The 19,191-nt window shown below is 58.3% G+C and overlaps 1 protein-coding gene across 2 annotated transcripts; it reads left to right on the forward strand.

Annotated features, from left to right (window-relative positions):
* Window positions 1-6,328: 6,328 nt before the first annotated feature.
* On the forward strand, window positions 6,329-19,036 carry TCFL5 (transcription factor like 5). 2 transcript variants are annotated; one of them, XM_036245562.1, is made up of 6 exons: window positions 6,329-6,987; window positions 7,412-7,598; window positions 8,023-8,185; window positions 9,504-9,747; window positions 11,641-11,782; window positions 18,283-19,036. In XM_036245562.1, exons 1-6 carry the CDS (start codon window positions 6,329-6,331, stop codon window positions 18,403-18,405), a joined length of 1,518 nt encoding a protein of 505 aa, XP_036101455.1. In that variant the 3' UTR covers window positions 18,406-19,036. The 2 variants fall into 2 exon arrangements, with proteins under 2 accessions (XP_036101455.1, XP_036101456.1); XM_036245563.1 differs by having other exon boundaries at window positions 9,507-9,747.
* The last annotated feature ends 155 nt before the right edge of the window (window positions 19,037-19,191 follow it).

Raw genomic sequence — 19,191 nt, forward strand, 5'->3', positions numbered from 1 at the left:
GCAGGCTCCAGCCACGTCTGAGCGGGCTGGCCAGGCTGTCCCACGGCTCCCCTGCTGCAAGGGAAGGAACCAAGGGGTGTTCGCAAAGTCAGGACTCAGGACGCAGTGGGGGCCACCCCGGTGCCCTGCACTGCGGGTCAGAAAACCGACCGTCACCAGTGGTGGTGAGGATGGGGGTGGACTCTGTCCCACACCTGCAGGGCAGCTGCCTGTCCCATCAGGAACTTGTCAGGTGAAATGCCACACAGCCCAGCAGTCCCCATGTGTGACCCCGGGCAGCCCCAGCCACATCCTCGCGACCGCCCAGGCCGCGCCTCCGACTGGCCCGGGACTTCGGTACACGGAGCCTCTGTGACCCTGATGTCACAGGCCAGGGCAGGTAAGGAGAATCCTTGAAATAGGCTCCCGAGGGGGGAGAACTTTTTAATGGTTGAGAAACTAGACAAAGACGTTCACAAGTCTGTAAGCAAATATTTTATCACGATTTATTCAAAATCGCCCAAACGGGTAACCACCCAAATACTCTCCAACGAAACAAGAGAAGGGTGCGGTGGTCCAGGCACAGGAGGAAGCAGGTGCAGAGGGGTGGGCCTCAGACGCACACCTGCTGACGCCACCAGCCTCAGGATCCCTTCAGGCAACATCCTAGGCAAGGTCAGAACTCCACCTCTGACCTCTAAGGTGCAGCGTCCTTCCCGAGGCACTGGCTCCCCGGGACCCCAGATGCACCCCTGGCCCACAGCTGAGCGGGTCTTGCCCCGCCCAGGTGAGTCACCCTGGGTGTGACCCACCCTGCCCTCAGGGTGTAACCAGCTGAGCATCTGTGCTCCTCTGCTGACCTCAGATCCCAGGCATCAAGGCCTTGGAGATCCCTTCGCCTGAACAGGCAGGATTCTGACACCTGTGCCCCAGCTGTCACACGGCCGCCCAGCCCCAACAACCTGGCCCCCGCACCACCTGAGCCAAAATTTCCAAAGACAGTAGCAAAGCCACGGTCCCACCTCACGTGACACGCCACCCATCACCACGTGGCCAGACCCCGGGAGGCGCCGACCTCCACGAGCTGCCGTCCTGCAGACTCGGGCATAAGGCCAACGGCTCTTGACACGTCTGATGTTAGGTGACCGGACGAGAGGAAGGGGAAGCCAAAGCCAGTGGCTCCTAAACACACGAGCATGCACGTGGCAAAGTCGGAAGCGACACTTGACAGCTATGGCAGCTCTTATTTCTGCAGCTGCTCAGGTGCCCGTTGCCGGTGTTCACCACGGCCCTTGGCCCCGCCCAGTCCACGCTCCCTAGGCTGTCCCGGGCCCCAGCTCGGTGGGAGACCCAAAAGTTCCTTCCCGCTGCCTAAATGACACCATTGAGATTCTTCGCGGACTGCAATCTCAGGATGTGGGGAGCTCAGAGCCAGCTGGTTCCCTGCACCCAGACCTGCTCCTCCTGGGACGGGGCAGCACCGCCCCCATGACGGGCAGGCCGTGTCCCCAAGCCCGCACAGCCCCCCATCTTTGCCCTGGAGGAAGCCTTCCACCCCTCGGACTGAGCCTTCTAGACCCTAAATTTGCAGGAACAGAAAGCACAGGTTTTGGCCCTGGCCGGTGTGGCTCAGCGGTTAGAGTGTGAGCTCACGAACCAAAGAGTCGCGGGTTCGATTCCAGTCGAGGGCATGTGCCTGGGTTGTGGTTCGGTCCCGGCCCTGGTCGGGGTCATGTGGGAGGCAACCAGTCCATGTGTCTCTCTCATATCGATGTTTTTCTCTCTCTCTCTCCTTATCTCCCTCCTGCTGTATCTGAAGATGAATGGAAAAATAACCCTAACCCTAACCCGTACCCTAACCCTAACCGCAGAGCCGCAGGAACTGGGCCGCTGCTGGGGGGATGCAGGCGGTGCAGCCTCCACGGAAGACAGGGTGGTGGTTTCTCACAGCACCGAACTGATTCATCGGATCCAGCAACTGTGCTCCGGGGAATTTACCCAGAGGAGCCCCTCCTCTGGGGATCGAGCCCGCAACCCAGGCATATGCCCTGGCTGGGAATCGAACCAGGACCTCTCAGTCCATGGGACGCCACTCAACCCACTGAGCCACACCGGCTGGGCTTGGTGTTGTGGTTTTTGTTTTTGTTGTTTTTATCCTCACCTGAGGACATTTCTCCATTTTTTTGTTCAGACAGAGTGGGAGAAAGAGAGAGGGAGAGAGAGAAAGAAACATTGACATGAAAGGGACATATCAAGTGGGCTGCCTCCCGCACGACCCAACCAGGGCCGGGGACAAACTGCAACCGAGGTACGTGCCCTTAGCGGGAACCGAACCCGGGTCTCTCTGGACTGCAGGCCAATGCTCTAACCGCTGAGCCACACCGGCCAGGGCTTGCTGCTGTGTTTTAATTCCAGTGTACACGTGCTTTGCTGCTACGCAGGAAGACAATGGGCACCTGCATGTTGTCGTCGTATTCTGCAACCTTGCTAAACTCGTGCACTAGGTTTTGATAGATCCCATGGATTCCCTGCACAGATGGGCACAGGTGTGCACATCCCTTCCACCTCCAAGCCTGTCTCTCTGCTTTTCTGCACTGAGTGGACCCGCTGTACAATGCTGAGCAGACGCGTGGCCATGGGCAGCTGGCACCGTATAGTGGTTGCTAACTTAGCGCATATACTGTGTGTGGGGGAGGTGTTTGATCTTCACCACTGGGTATGACATGAGGTGTGGTCGTATTTCCCGTGTGCCCTTGGTTTCCATCAGGAATGGAGGCTGGATTGATCACACACAGTTTGGGGTTTTTTTTTTTTTCGTTTTTGAGGTAATTGTATGTCTATTCTTTCGGTCTGTAATTTTCATTGGTTGGCTCTGAATTGTACACAAAGCTTGCATTACAAACGCCACACAGACACGCCGTGTCATTCCTTCTTGTTCATCTTGTTGGGTGTCGTTGGCTAAGATTTTGTTGAAAGTTTTGCATGCTTGCCCTGGTGGGGTGACTCAGTTGATTGGAGTGTCATCCCATACACCAAAAGGTTGTGGGTTCAATTCCCATCAGGGCACATTCCTAGGTTGTGGGTTCGATCCCCATTGGGGTATATGCAGGAGGCAGCCAATGAATGTTTCTCTCTCACATCAGCATTTCTCTCTCCTTTCCTCTCTCTCTAAAAAAATCAATAAAAACATATCCTCAGGTGAGGATTTAAAAAAAAAAGCTTAGCCTGGCTGGTGTGGCCCAGTGGTTGAGCATCAACCCATGCACCGAGGTCGCTGGTTCAATTCCCAGTCAGGGCACACACCCAGGTTTTGGGCTGGGTACCCAGTGTGGGGCATGCAGGAGGCGGCCAATCGATGTTCTCTCTCATCGATGTTTCTCTCTCTCTCTCTCCCTTCTTCGCTCTCTAAAATCATAAAGAAAAAAAAAGTTTGCAGACTTGTTCCTGGGGGCTGTGGCTCCGTAGTTTCCTGTAATATCTGTGTCTGGTCCTGATCTGGGATCATGCTGTTTCCACAGAAAGCGTGTATCTGAGGGACAGTTTCACATTCAGCACTCACCTTCACCACGTGCAGTTCGCATGAGGGTGTTAACTGGGTGGTCCAGAGCCCCCAAAGTGACTTGGCTGTGCCGCGGGTCCTCCCACGGGTAATGGACCTGGGCAGTCCACCCTTGTCCCAGAAAGCCGCTTCCTTCCCTCAGGGTCCCTCTCCCATTTGGCCTTGGTCCATGGAAGCTGCTGACCTTCTTTTTCTTGCACACCTGGGGCCCGGGCCTGCTATTTGTGCAAAGGAGCTGCATGGTGGGGTGCCTGTCACCCCCCTACCCGCTCACCTGGGCTCGCTTCCCTCCTCAGGGAGGGTTCCTGCAGAAACCGCCCAGAGCAGAGTTTGGAGGCTGGGAAGCCTGTTGGGTATTCTCTTCACGCGTCATTGATAGAGCAGCCCAGTAACGCCAGACCATCCTCTCTTCTCGTGTCTAAAGGAGCGCTCAAATCTGCCATCTGTGAGGGCTCTGCCCGGAACAAGAAACAAGACATCGGGTGCTCAGGGTCTTTGCTTCAGAGAAGTCACACTGGATTCCATCTTGATTTCACTGTCTCTTTGAACAAGGTCAACGTCACTGTAGCCTGATCTTTCTATTCTAAGTGGTGTCCTGGTCAGCATCTGGGGAGAGGGGAGGGCTCCTTAGGAGGGTGGCTTAGAATATGCATTTCAACAAGATCCCGGGGCCGTTCTGTGTACATCGTGGTCCACGTTAGTGCCATGCTTCGTCTTCTCAAAGACTTCATCCGTGCCGCTGTATACCTTTAGTGGTTTTATAACCTGGCTCTTTAAATTAGGCATTTCAACCAACTGAAATGTATGTGTTGGGTGTGAAAAAGTGTTCTGAGTTTAGTTTTTTTTTCTGAACGGTTAATCAGTGTTGTGATCTATTTTATCGAGAGGTCTACCACGTCCTTACTGGGGACAAAGGGAGCGTGGAGTAAAAACCAAAACCAAGTCACAAAGTCACAGACATAGAAGGGGCCTGTATTTGTGCAAAGAGAGAGACAGGAAAGGAAAGGAGCCTGCACACGCGTGTCGGCTGTGGCAGAACCCTGAGCGGCAGCCCGCTGCTCCTCTGCAGAGGACGGCACCCCGGTGAGAGGGGCACAGGTGAGAGGGGCACAGGTCAGAGACGGGCACAGGTGAGAGGGGCACAGGTGAGAGGGGCACAGGTGAGAGACGGGCACAGGTGAGAGACGGGCACAGGTGAGAGGGGCACAGGTGAGAGACGGGCACAGGTGAGAGACGGGCACAGGTGAGAGGGGCACAGGTGTGAGACGGGCAGAGGTGAGAGACGGGCACAGGTGAGAGGCGGGGCACAGGTGAGAGGGGCACAGGTGAGAGACGGGCACAGGTGAGAGACGGGCACAGGTGAGAGGGGCACAGGTGAGAGGGGCACAGGTGAGAGACGGGCACAGGTGAGAGACGGGCACAGGTGAGAGACGGGCACAGGTGAGAGGGGCACAGGTGAGAGACGGGCACAGGTGAGAGACGGGCACAGGTGAGAGGGGCACAGGTGAGAGACGGGCACAGGTGAGAGACGGGGCACAGGTGAGAGACGGGCACAGGTGAGAGACGGGCACAGGTGAGAGACGGGCACAGGTGAGAGGGGCACAGGTGAGAGGGGCACAGGTGAGAGACGGGCACAGGTGAGAGACGGGGCACAGGTGAGAGACGGGGCACAGGTGAGAGACGGGCACAGGTGAGAGACGGGCACAGGTGAGAGACGGGCACAGGTGAGAGGGGCACAGGTGAGAGGGGCACAGGTGAGAGACGGGCACAGGTGAGAGACGGGCACAGGTGAGAGACGGGCACAGGTGAGAGCCGGGCACAGGTGAGAGGGGCACAGGTGTGAGACGGGCACAGGTGAGAGACGGGCACAGGTGAGAGGCGGGCACAGGTGAGAGGCGGGCACAGGTGAGAGGGGCACAGGTGAGAGACGGGTGCGGGTACAGCGGAGCCTGAAGAGTAACTGTTCAAGGGCAGGAGGCTGTGCGAGGTGATTCATCCGTATGCGATGCGGGAACAGACAAACCCTCAGGGACAGAGAGATGAGTCGTCGTCCGGGTGGGGTGGCGAGGGGGGCTGAGCCGACCCAGGGGGCCGCGCGTTGCGGGCTCAGAAGCCAGGCCCGTGCATTTTCTCAGTAGAGCTGTTCACCGTTCCCTGGGCAGTATTCGCGGGGTGCATGAGTCCCCGCTGGCAAATTCCGGGTACACGGCCGGCTGGTCACACCTGTGCTTGGGGCACCGGTCCACCTGTCCGCTGCGGGGCGCACGCAGACGTCGTGATCGTCCCGCAAGCTGAGGAGGGGAAACCGCTCGGCACCCCGTGGCTCCGGGAATGGGGTGGCGTGTGCCCGGCTACGCGCCCGGCTCGGGTGACTTCCGGCCTGCGGACCCTGGCCCAGGACAGACTCTGGCCCCACCCCCGCGTGCGCGCGCAGCCCGGGCCTGCGGACCCGGCTCGGGGCTGATCTTCGCCGGGAGCGGACTCCGGCCCCACCCCGCGTGCGCGCGCAACCCGGGCCTGCGGACCCTGCTCGGGGCTGATCTTCGCCGGGGGCGGACTCCGGCCCCACCCCGCGTGCGCGCGCAGCCCGGGCCAGCCGCCGCGGGCGAGGGGCGGGGCGGCGGGCGGTTGGAGGGCGGGGCCCGCGGCCGGGGGCGCGCCAGGGGGAGGGGCTGCCGTTGGGGGCGGGGCCGCGCAGGCGCGCTGGGCCGGCGGTTTCCGGCGGGCTGTCCGCCTGAGCGCGTCGGTCGCCGGCCCGCCCGCCGCGCGCCCCCCGCCGTTGGCGCCGGCATGTCGGGCCCCGGGCCGCGGGAGCCGCCGCAGGCGCAGGCGGGCGGGCCGGCGGGCCCCGAGGGCGCGGACGCGGCGCTGGGCGAGGCGGGGCTGAGCTTCACGACCACCGACCTGAGCCTGGTGGAGATGACGGAGGTCGAGTACACGCAGCTGCAGCACATCCTCTACTCGCACATGGAGGCGGCGGCCGAGGGCGAGCTCGAGACGCGCCTCAACTCGGCCTTCCTGGCGGCGGGCGGCGCGGCGGCGGCGGGGGGCGCGGCGGCGGCGGGCGGCGGCGCGGCGCCCGTGTACCCGCTGCTGTGCCCGCCCGCGCTGGCCGACGGCGGCTTCGCGGGCGCCAACCCGTGCCTGGGCCACATCGACTTCCAGGAGCTGCGCATGATGCTGCTGAGCGAGGCGGGCGCGCCCCCCGCCGCCGCCGCCGCCGCCGAGAAGACGCCGGGCGCCGACGCCCCGGGCCCGGGCGCGGCGCGGCCCAAGGCGCCCGACGCCGCCGGCAAGGAGAACGCGGCGGCCGCCGAGGGCGCGTCCGAGGCGCGGGCCAAGTCGGCGGTGCGCGTCCGCCTGGAGGACCGCTTCAACAGCATCCCCGCCGAGCCGCCGCCCGCCCCGCGCGGCGCCGAGCCCCCCGAGCCCGGCGTGGCGCTCAACAAGTGGGTGCCGGGCGGCGGGCCGGGCGGGGCCGGGCGCGGGCGGGGCGGCGTGCAGGGTGGACGCAGCGACCCCGGCAGCGGGCGGCCGGCGGCCTGGGGGACCCCCGCGGCGCGGCCTCCGCCCCACCCTGTCGTGTCCCCGCCGGCTGCACAGTCGTGATGCCGGAGGGTGGCTCTCGGGAGGGGCGGCCCTCAAGGGCGTGACGGGAGCGAGGCATCCGGCAGCCCCTCTCCCCCCGAGGAAGCAGGTGGGAGCGCGACACCTGCGGCCCTTGCTTTAGAGATGTCCGTGCTGGGGGCGATCCTCCCGGCACGTTGGAGCCCCTCTCCGGGACAGGCAGAGTGCACGGGAACCGGGGGCGGCGCCTCGGGGAGCCGCCCGGCCGCCTCTTCAGTGTTCCTGGGCTTTCTTTTGTCTCGGCAGTTTGGTGACCCTGATTCGACATCCATCCGAGTTAATGAACGTTCCTCTTCACCAGCAACAGAACAAATGCACGACGTTAGTGAAAAATAAGACGGCCGCCGCGGCCACTACTCTGCAGCTCACCTACCCCCTGTTTACCTCCAACGCCTGCTCCTCTGCGGGAGGCGCCAACCTGTCCCAGGCGCAGGTGCGGACAGGGGCTCGAGGGAAGCGCCTTACCGAGGTCCCAGGGGCATTTTTCTTCCTTTGAGCGTATTAACCTCTTAAAATGGAGAGCCTTTGTGTCTGGGTTGGTTGGAGCATTGCCCTGCACACCGAAAGGTGGCGGGTTCAATTCCTGGTCGGCATGTGGCCAGGTGGCAGTGGGTCCCCGGTCGGCGTGTGCGGGAGGTGGCCGATGGGTGTTTCTCTCTCTCTCCAAAAATAAGACAAATTTAAAAACGTAAAGTCCAGAGCATCTGCACAGTGTGGGAGTTTTTAAAAGCCCTCTGTGCACTGAAGCTCTTAGTGTTGCGTATGAATAGCTCTGACGTCCCTTCTCTTCTGCATGTAATTTGTGCAGGCAAGAGAAGTAGACCACTGAGCAGGTCCCGTTGCTTCATCTTTTCCAGAGTTCTAGTAACTCCTGTGCTATACTGGAGGCTGCCAAACATCAGGATATCGGGTTGCCCAGAGCCTTTTCTTTCTGTTATCAACAAGAAATTGAATCCACGAAGCAGACTTTAGGTGGTAGAAACAAAGCTTTGCCCGAGCAGGTTTGGATTAAAGTGGGAGGTAAGCCACCAGGTGGAAGGGAGCAGGTACTTCTCCCCCACCTTTGCCATCCTGTCCTTGGGCCTTGTGCGGTGGGGAGGGGGAGGTGATTTGTGAACATGAAGGGTCTCGGAAGTGTCTGTCTCTCAGGCCCCCCCACCCCCGTCACCTCACTTTGAGTATTCACCTCAATCACAAACATCATCCTTGGCTGGGTCTGGAGACACTGAGTTTGGGGCTGCCTTTTCTTAGTAGTAAACACCCTAACGCAAATGATGGACTTACATAAACTTTCAGTTACCTTTACATCACCAAAGCACATAGGTTTTGGGGTTTTTCTCCCTTATTTTGTACCTCGTGAGTAAGGCAGGGGCTGGAATCTGCTAGAAGCTCTGGGAGACAGTGTGCTGACGGGCAGAGGCCTGAGTGGGCAGCCAGGGGTTCTGAGGCGATTCGGAAAGTTTCAGAAACAAAGACCCTGCTGAGAGCAAACCCTGCTCACCTCGACGAGCTCTCGATCCCGTTCTCCCTGGAACAAATGGTCCCTCAGGTTACCCACCAACTAACACGCTTACACTAAGCTTTCCGAGAGCGGACGGGCAGGACGGCTGGAGGGCTGCTGCTTTCTCTCATGGCAACGATTCAGCTTTTCCTTGTTTTTAGGACATTTCCTGTAAAAGTGTATGTTAACATTTGTCAGGTATGAAGGTTAACATTCAGATAGTCCCTGGACTGACCATTCAGCTTAAGGAATAAAGTGTCACCAATGCCTGTGAATTCCCTCCACCCCCTCGAAAAGTCGTTAGCATTCAGCAGTGTGCTGCATGATTCTTGAATGTGGCTTGTGTGGCTTTGGGGTACTGTCTGCTGGGAACGTGGCGTGCTCCTGTGGCTGCGATGTGGCGGGTCCTCCCGTGGGGATAAGCACTTGTAGGTGAGGGTGTGGATCCTAAGCCACTCAGCGTCTGTGCTTGTGTCAGAATTGCAGGTTGTCAATTAGAATGATTACAGCTTTTTACTCACTCTGAATATGAGAAAAATCAAATAACTTCTTCATTTTCCTCTTCAGAGAGGACAGTTAACGATGCTGACTAACAAGGAGGGCTCAGTCAAGGCCGTGGTGATACGGCGTGTTGCAGTGTAGTTGTAGACGTGTGCCCGATTCGGTGCTTGGACCTGGGAGCTCGGCTGGCTGCTCGCGCGGGCCTGCAGGTCTCTGCACCTTGCACCTTAGTGTTGGTGTCTTAGATTGGAGACGCCAGAAGTGTGTTCAGCGTTAATGGAGGTAAGTTCAGGAGGATTAAAAGTTAAAGTATCCTTTTTTTTTTCTTTTGCAAAGAAGAAGCGCTGTGCAAACAAGCCATAAATAAGAGGAATCGGAGCAGGATCCGTCAGTTGGACACGAGTGTGGAGCGGAGAGCCCTCGGAGAGATTCAGAACACAGGCGAAGGGGCCCCCGCTGCCCAGGGCTCCTGGCAGCCTGCAGAGTCATCGCAGTCCCACCTCGGGGAGCAGGCCCAGAGCGCCCCGGGTGGAAGGTCACAGCGCAGGGAGAGGCACAACCGCATGGAGAGGGACAGAAGGTAATGGGCGGTGCGGGGCGTCTGAGGACACTTACCTTAGACACACGTAGTGGCCATGGGCACCTGTGTAACCAAGAGGAACGTGTATGAGCCCAGAGGGGGGCAAAGTGCCGCAAGTGAATGTGGACCTCTCTTTGCTGGGTGCATCAGGGTCTCCAACCCCCAGAGCCTCCTGATCGATTAGGAGGCTCATGGCTTTGATTTATCACGGAGAAAAGACATGGAAAACTTTGCAAAGGCTCGAGGGGAGAAGGCAGGGGACCAGCCGGGGCTCCCAAGGGCCAGGAGCATTTCACTCCGAAGCCTCGAGCTAGCTCCGGGACTCACTCGTGAAGTACTGCTGGCAGACTCGGGGCCTCCTGTGGTGTCCCCGCCCCGCCAGACCGCAGGCCAGAAGGAAAGCTCCTGTTCCACGCGAGCCACACTGTACAAATCGCTTAGGCACAGGGAGCCCCTCTCAACCAACAGCGGCGGGACACCCACCCCCCGAAATCTAAGTTCCCAGGTGCCAGCAGGGCCAGCCTGGGCAGACTTTCCCTCCTGAAGGGTGGGTCTGCCTGCTGACCAGCTCCCCTGCCGCCGCTGTCACCAGTTTGTCCTGCGTCTTCTAAGAATGTTGGGGAAGGAGGAAGTTAAACCTGTTATTTAAGCCCTGGCCACTTGGCCCGATCACCCACGGGTCTCAGGTTCGATTCCGGTCAAGAGCAATACCTAGGTTGCAGGTTCAGTCCCCTACTCTCTCAAATCGATGTTTCTCTCTCCTTCCCTCCCTTCCTTCCACTCTTATCTTCAAACCCCTTTTATTTAAGTCATTTTGTCTGCACTGTTCTGTGCGGACTCGAGGGTGGTAGTGTTTCTCTGCTGCAGCTGGGTTTGTACATGATGTTTCCTCGCCCGGTTGTTTACTGAGAACGTGAGCCAGTGTCTGTTGCAGGCTCCGGAAGGACAGAGCCCGGACTAAGACGGGCGCTCAGCTCTGAAGCCCGGGGTTGAGCTGAGGCAGGTACCTCGAGAGAGAGTGAAGCCAGCTCGGTACCACGCAGTGGGGGGCACACAGCTCACTGAGCTCACTGGTGACAAAGGTTTTTCGTCATTCTGTCATTCTTTCTGTGGACATTTGTTCACTGACCTTCACTGACCCCCTGCCGTGTGGAAACCTCACATGCTCACAGTAAAGCCCCTTCTGGCTCCCCCATCGCCTAGCTTAACCACTTGCCGCCCTGCCCATCTTCCTCGAGTTTCTTCTGTGCTAGGACTCAGCCTCCCACACGGTGGCCTGGGACAGAGCGGGTGTGCGGTGCCACCGCCTAAGCGCCGTGCGTTTCCCAGGTCCGCGGAAGCCCTGCGCCCAGGAGACAGGAACGAGGCCTTTGTATGCGGTGCTCAGTTCTGCACAGCTCGGCTCGTGTGCGCACAAGTCACACGTGATCTGATCGTGGCCCCCGCTGTGACTTAGATGTGCTCTAAGAAGCCCAGGTTCCCAGATGTTAACAGGCTGGTGTCTGGGCCTTGTGAAGCAGGCCCCTTGGAGAAGCAAAGCTGGGGTCCTGTCCTGGCAGGCGGAGGGCAGGTTACTAACCTGAGTGAGAATGACCTGCCCAGAAACACCAGGGACACTTGGCTTCAGCTTCAGGGGTTGGCTCCGTCCTGGGTCCCACACTTGAACCTGGCCCCTGAGAAGTAAACATGGGGCTGCCTGGGGGGCACCCTACCCAAGGCAGGGCAGCCTTTATGGAAGCAGCCTGGCCAAGGGCAGTGGTGGCCACTGGGTCCTGGGTGGACGGAGGGCTCTGCCCACCTCGGCACCAGGCCCTGGGCTCTGCCCCTTGGGTGACACACGCTCTCTGCCCCGTGTGCCTTCGGGTTCTCCATGTGTCACTCGGGTTTGTCTAGGCGCAGAATCCGCATCTGCTGTGACGAGCTGAATCTCTTGGTCCCGTTCTGCAACGCTGAGACGGACAAGGCCACGACCCTGCAGTGGACCACCGCCTTCCTGAAGTACATCCAGGAGCGCCACGGAGACGCCCTGAAGAAGGTGAGTGTCGGGCCAGCTTCTCTGTTCTCGTGTCCTTTTCCCCGGAATCTGCTGTCACAAGGAGTCCGCGTGAATAGTCTGCTCTGGCGATGTGAGTGGGTGCTGGCTCCAGCCAAGGCCGCGCCAGCCTGGCGGATGGAAGGGACTCATGGCACCAGCCAGTGCACTGGGCGCCTGCTGTACCGGCGGGGCGGGGCAGGGCGGGGCTGCCAGAGGCAGGAAGGCGGGGGTTCTCCCTCAGGAAACCGGGAGGGCTGATGTGAGAAGGACCGGTAACAGAGAGATAAAGTGGTCTGGACTTCGGTGCCCTCGGAAGGCAGAGGTCTCGACCGCCTGGGGCTCCCAGTGAGGTGTGAGCTTGGCTCCTGCGGGACCAAGTGCTTGTGTGGCTCTTGTCCACCCGTGCTCAGTTCAGAGGACAGATGGAGGTGGCAGCTGTGTCTTCTGTGCTCCGCTGGAGCCTCAGCTCGGGGGGCTCTACTTGGAGGGCTCTGCTCAGGGGCCTCAGCTCTGGGGGCTCTGCTCGGGGGCCTCTGCTCAGGGGCCCTCTGCTCAGGGGCCCTCTGCTCAGGGGCCTCAGCTCGGGGGGCTCTGCTCGGGGCCCTCTGCTCAGGGGCCTCAGCTTGGGAGGCTCTGCTCGGGGGCCTCTGCTCAGGGGCCTCAGCTTGGGGGGCTCTGCTCGGGGGCCTCTGCTCAGGGGCCAGCTGCAGAGCTGGTGGTCAGGGTGGCTGGTGATGAGGCTTCAGTGAAGTGAGCCCAAGCTCCCGCCCAAGCTGTTGTGGGGCTGCAGCAGGAGTCTGATGGGAGAGCTGAGCTGAGGTTGGCACGAGAAATGTGGAACCTCTTGCCCTGGCCGGGTAGCTCAGTGGATGGAGCGTCGTCCCTTGCACCAAAAGGTTGCAGGTTTGATCTCTGTTGGGGCACGTACCAGAGGCAGCCAGTTGTTCTCTCTCTCTCCTTCTTCGTCTCGCTAAAAAAAAAAGTCAATGAAAACATATCTTCAGCCCTGGCCGGTTTGGCTCAGCGGTTAGAGCCTTGGCCCACAGACCAGAGAGTCCCAGGTTCAGTTCCCGCTAAGGGCATGTACCTCGGTTGCAGTTTGTCCCCGGCCCTGGTTGGGTCGTGTGGGTGGCAACCACTCGATGTGTCTCTCACATTGATGACTCTCTCTCTCTCCCCCCCCCCTCTTTCTCCCTCCCGCCCTGTCTGGAGATAAAAATGCAAAAAAGTGTTCTCAGGTGAGGCTAGAAACATGTCCTCGGGTGAGGCTCGGCGCCGGCTGAGTCGCTCTCCCCTTGTCTGTCCCGGGAGCTCCTGCTTCCTCGCCTTCTTGGCTTTCTCTGTCCTCGGAACTGCACGTCTGACTCTGTCGGTCCTCTAGCGGGGCCGTTTCTGGTTGGCTGTGCGCAGCTGCTCTTGACCACTGTTTGCAGATGCAGGCTGCTGGGTCACACGGACAAAATAAAGCTTTTACAGTTTTTAAGTGATTTAATGTTTGACTCTGTACGTGTTAGAAAATTATTGATAGAATTCATTCAAGTGCAATGCGGGCGTTACAACAAAACCTCGTCTGATACGCACACTAAGGTGAAGTGGGTCAGTGACCCGTGGCCATGCTGTTCTGCAGCTGCTGTGCCCTGATGTCTCTGATCCGATCGCCTGAACTTGCGGGTTGTTTTCGCCTTGGGTCGTAGGGCCCGTCGAGAATGGGCTGAATCGAGTCAGCTGGCAGTTTGGGGTTCGGAAGTAACAGCCGAATAAATGCTGGCTCCGCGTGGGTCTCAGGACCGGCTCCTGGTTGCTTCTGGCCTCTCAGACTGGGAACAGGGGAGTCAGTAAGAGTGTGTTTTCTATCGTAATTTGCTTTTAGGTTCATTATTTTTCAACCTTCCCCTTCTTTCTTCCTTCTTCTCTTCCTTCATGGATGTTTGTTCTCAGAATGCGAAGCATGAGAGTCCATGATTTCCTGTCATTTTAGTGCACGTTGTATCCACAGACCTCTCCTGCTCTGACCACGCTTCTGCTCAGTCACACTTGGAGTAAGACGGAGACCCCCTGGCCTGTGGGTGGCTGTCCCGAGTGTCTTGAGGAGGGGACGCTGCCGTGTGGGCCCTGCCGCAGCAGGTGTCTGAGGCTTGGTGACCGGAGCCTGGAAGGGTCGGGCCAGGTGGCGCGGTCTGATGGGCACTTTGCTGTGTGAGGAGCCTGGACTTGGAAGGAGGGGTTGGGCAGAGTGAAGGGGAGCACTGGTCAGGGGGCCGCAGAGCCACTCCCCGAGGCTGCTGGGCACTGAGGTGGGAGCCAGAGGCTGTGCTGGAGATCAGGGGCCGTTCGGGGTCCTGGCTGGAGCCGCTGGGTGGACAGGGAGAAGCATGGCGGGCGGTGGAGCTGGCCCTGGTGCCCTCTCCCGGACGCTGCCCCTGCTGTGTCCTCCCGGGTGTGCCCACTTGCTCCGTCCTGCGCAGCGTCTGTGCCGCTGAGCTCTTGAGCATCGCACCTGACGCTGTGTGTTCAGCTGGGGCGCAGCGGTCACAGGCAGGGCACTCAGCACCGACAGTCACTGGTTGTTCAGGGGCAACATTCACACTTTGCCTGTTGTCCCGGGGGTGTTCCCACTCAGGATCCAGTCCAGGGGCACTGAGGTCCCCAGGCTGTTGTTTGTCCCTGCCCCTCCACTGTGTCCTCTCTGGTGCCACCTGAAGTCAGGGATGGACGGCTGTCAGATGCCCCTCCCTCCAGCAGCTGCCTGGTCTTCAGGTGCGAAGGTGCTGCCGCTTGTCCTGCAGAACGGCCCCTGCCCCCCCCCACCCAGCCGCCCTGCTTGAGGCATCGCTGTCCCGTCTCCAACAGCCCAGGACTGCCTGGCCCTTGTTTAGCCAGTGATGGGTCCAAGGTGACTGCTGACCTGACCTTGACCTCCTCTCCAGCCCCCAGGGCACCACTCTCCCTGGTGTTCCTGCTCCTCTTGGGGTGCCTCCCCTCCCTCCTTCTGTGCTGGCACCCCTGTTTGTCCAGCCCAGGAGCTAAGCGGCCGGGGATCTCACTGTAGGTGCACAGGGGCCACCCGTACCCCCGTGTTCAGTGGGTGCACATGACCCTCCCCTCACCCCTCCGGTAAGACCCCACCTGCAGGGGCAGAGGGTGTCACCTGGCTTGGTGGGTGGGCCCGATGTGGGGAGACCCCCTCGGCGGGCACTCTGCAGCTTTGTCCTGATGAGTTCGTTCCTCCCTTGTTCTCTCGTCACCCCCACGCTCCTTGGTCCCTGGTCCCGAGTGCTGGCCTGGCTCCGCCTGGGTCTCAGGACCGGCGCCCGGTTGCTTCTGGCCTCTCAGACTGGGAACAGGGGAGTCAGTAAGAGTGTGTTTTCTATCGTAATTTGCTTTTAGGTTCATTATTTTTAAACCTTCCCCTTCTTTCTTCTAAGTTTAGTTCCTGGTGTCTCTAGCTGCCGGCCTTCCTGTCCCGTCAGCGGGTCCGAAGCAGGTTGCTGTCCCCATGCCCTGTGGAGACGCCCCCAGCTTGGGGTGTGACGCTTCCCGTCCCCAAATATCTCTGATTTCTTCGCTGTGCCTCTGCACAAATCCTGGAAGGGGCTTTCATCCGCCACTGTGGGGCTCCTCTCTGCTTCTTCCGTCGGCTGCCACGCGCGCCATGGAGATGGTCTGTGTTTGAAAGTTTATCGAGACTTATTACGACTGCTCAGGAAGTCAGTTTTTTTTGTTTGTTTTTTTATTCCTCACCCGAGGATATTTTCCCATTTATCATCAGGTAGAGTGGGAGGGGGAGAGAGAGACAGAGAGAAACATCGATGTGATAGAACCACGTCGACTGGTTGCCTCCCACACAGCCCGACCACAGCCAGGGACGAACTGCAACCGAGGTATATGCCCTGACCGGAATCGAACCCGCGACTCATTGGTCCATGGGCTGAGGCTGTAACCACTGAGCAGACCAGCCAGGGCTGGGGTCAGCTTCCCAGCTCACATGCATGTGGGAAGAGCATGCCCCTCTGTTTGGTGGAGGCCACGTGTGTTAGGTCAAGATTGTGACTCGTGATTTTTGTCCCATGTGACGTCTCCCGATGGGGTCGGACTTGCCTTCCCGAGTTCTCTTTGTGTCTGCAGCACACAGTTCAGAGCTCTGCTGGGTCCGTGAGTCCCCGTTCTGTCTACTGTGTACACCTGTGGCTGTTATGTCAGTTAGAAGACTCTTGTGTCTTTCTTTTTAACTTTTTCTAAATCTTCCCCTGAGGATACTTTTGCCATTGATTTTTTTTTCCCCCAGATACAGTGGGAAGGAGGAAGTGGGAGAGAGACAGGGAAACATCGAAGTGAGAAAGACATCAATTGGTTGCCTCTTACACGACCCCTACCGGGCCAGGAATCGAACCCAGGACTCTTCGATCCGAAAGCCCTACCACTGAGCCACACGGCCAGGGCCTGTGTCTTTCACCCTTTGTCTCTGTACGAACACTGGCTCCTCCTCGTCACTTCCCAGTGTCCTTTCCTGACATGTAATGGGGACCACCTCTTTCCACAGTGTTTGTCGTTGGCCTTCTGATGTTTACAACCCGGTGTGAGCATCAGCTTGGGCCAGGAGTCGTGTCAGGGTGTTCTGATAAATTGTGAAAAATCCTTGAAACTCGGCCTTTCCACTTATGTTTGGTTGAAAACACGCTCATTGAGAGAGTAGAGTGGCCGTGGCCCCGGACCTGCAGCTCCGCTGGGGTAGGGAGGTCCCCGTCTCTCTGGCTCAGTCACCCCCACTCCCCAGGGGACCCGGAGAGTCCCGATGGAGCTGTATGTAGTTCAGCCCTCCTGGCAAAGCACTGGGATAAAGATGGTGCCTGGGGCTGGCCTAGAAAATCTCTCTGCAGACTTTCTTCCACCGGAGAAATGGCTGTTTTGTTTCTGACTTCTAGTTTTTTCTTTTAAATATGTTTTTTTATGATGGGCTTCCTCCCGAAAGTACCCCAACCTGAGGATCAAACCCGAAACCCAGGTACCTGCCCTGACTGGGAACTGAACTGGCGACCTCTTGGTGCACAGGACAACACTCACCACTGAGTCAGACCACTCAGGGCTCTGCTTGGTCCTTTTAAAGGGTGAATTCCAGCCCTGGCCGGAGCATCATACCGGTGCACCAGGGTTTTGGGTTTGATCCGTGGTCAACCAACGAATGCGTAAATAAGAGGAACAACAAACAAATCGGTGCCCCTCCCCCCATTCCTTTCTCTCTCTGAAATTGATTAAAAATAGATAAAAGGTAAATTTATAAATTCTGCCCTCTCAAATATAGGCAGATATTTGATACTGGGGCGTGGGTGTCAGAACATAGGGATCATCAAATGTGGTTCGTCTTAAGTTGCACCGAAGCCCTGAAACCGTACAGAGTTTGGGAAGAGAGTCAGAGCACTTTCATACGCAGGTGTGGCTCTGAGCGAAGCTGCAAACGGCAGGGCCTTGGCGATGCCGCTGAGGATGTGGTCGGTGCGGCGCCCACCCCTCGACGACCAGGATCAGTGCCGCCACTCTCCTCCCCGGGCACGTGGACCGAGGCCCCGCTGCCGCAGCAACGAGAGACCAACCTGATTCGAAGGACCTGAAGAGACTTCTCCAGAGAGGTCGCAGAACGGCCAGTGAACACGTGGAACGACCCTCAGCGTCCCTGCCCATCAGAGACGCACCTTCGAGGAGCCCGCCTCTCCCGTGAGCTGTGGCTGCGGAAACAAACGAGCTGGCGAGGATGCGGAGAAGCCGGAGCCCTTGGGAGTGCTGGTCGGGCTGGGACTCGGTGCAGCCACGCGGGACAGTCTGGTGGTCCCTCCGAAGGTTAACGTGGAACCACATCAGACCCAGCTGGTCCGCTTCCGGGCATCGGCCCCGAAGGCTGGAAACAGGAGTCCAGATGGGTCCCTGTGAGGGTTCACGACAGCATCACTCGCCACAGGCAGAAGGTGGACGGACAAACACTGGGTGCTTTGTCCACACAGCACGAAGAGGGGAGTCCTGACCACTGCGGCCACAGGCAGACCTGGGGGCGTCGTGATAAGCGACAAGGCAACCACAGGACGGACTGCGGTTCACTTACAGGCGGTCCCTGGAGTCAGGCGCAGAGACAGTAGCTGGGGGGCTGGGCCTGGGAGTGGGTGTCAACGGGACGAGTGTCAGTTTGGAGTGACGGGGACTTCTGGAAATTGTGGCGGTCGTGCTCTCTGTATTTGACCACAATAAAAGGACAAATGTGTCTGCTTTTTAATGTAAACGGCAAACAGTCTGGCTGGGATTTCGAGAAGCTGTTGGAAAACTAAATATGCGTCAGTGGTCAGGAAAATGTTTGAATCCGTTTCTATCACACACCCTTACGAGAGGTGTGTAGGTTTGTGGGTGGCACCCGGCCTGGCTGTCTCTCAGCAGCCCAGCTCTTGCTCTCGACCTCTGTGCTGGAGGAGGCGGTCTCCTGTCTGGTTGGTGCACTAACGGTCTTTTCTGGGCTTTAGGAATTTGAGAGCGTGTTTTGCGGAAAAACTGGCAGGAGGCTAAAGCTGACCAGACCGGACTCCCTGGTGACGTGTCCCACGCAGGAAAGTCTACAGAACAGCCCTGCCGTGGAGATCAAGTGACGGGACTGGACACTGACCCCTGGGAAGCGAGCGGCCCCCCGGCCCGTCGGCCTGTCCGCAGCCCGGAGCCCTGCGCCCGGCCGCCAGCTCTCGGGCACGACTCAAGCTGGGACTCCAGTGGGGACTTTGAAAGCACATTTTGTAAAAATATTTATCTAGAACAAAATATAAAACAAAATATTTGTCCATTAATGTCCTCTTAGACCATTGGGGATGAAGACACCGTGACAATTAGTAATCTTTCAATTATCTGTCTGATTCCATCATGTTTTCTTAACATGATAACTCAAAAAATTAACATCCTCTGCAATTTCTTTAGTCTTACAAGACACACTGCTCTTTACTTATTATATTTACATTTAAATATGCCCCTTAGCAATTGGAAAAGTCACAATGTTCTTCACTAGAAGTAGTTTGGAAATTTATTTCGCTTGTTTATCGCCTCCCCTTGCAATGACTTCAGCCGCGTCGACCGCATTGCAGAATGTGGTCCTCGTCAGACCTTTTGCTAGAAATTTCCAGAGACATCCGTTAGAGCCCTTCACCCACAATGAGACTGTTGTCACGGTGGCCTCACTTCACACTGAGAGTCATTACTTTTTGTGTAATAAACTGTATTGTTTGGAACTGAGTTTTTCACACGAGTGGCTTTATTTATTACAACAGGTAATACCGATGGGTTAGTGCAATACAGATCACCTTCAATAAATACTGTTGGTCGGAGACAGTTGGAAGTTTACACAGCAGGGGGTCCGACTAGACCTTGGTATGGAGGGCCCTGTACAC

The sequence above is a fragment of the Molossus molossus genome, unplaced genomic scaffold (genome assembly GCF_014108415.1).
Source record: "Molossus molossus isolate mMolMol1 unplaced genomic scaffold, mMolMol1.p scaffold_m16_p_6, whole genome shotgun sequence".
NCBI lineage: Eukaryota > Metazoa > Chordata > Mammalia > Chiroptera > Molossidae > Molossus > Molossus molossus.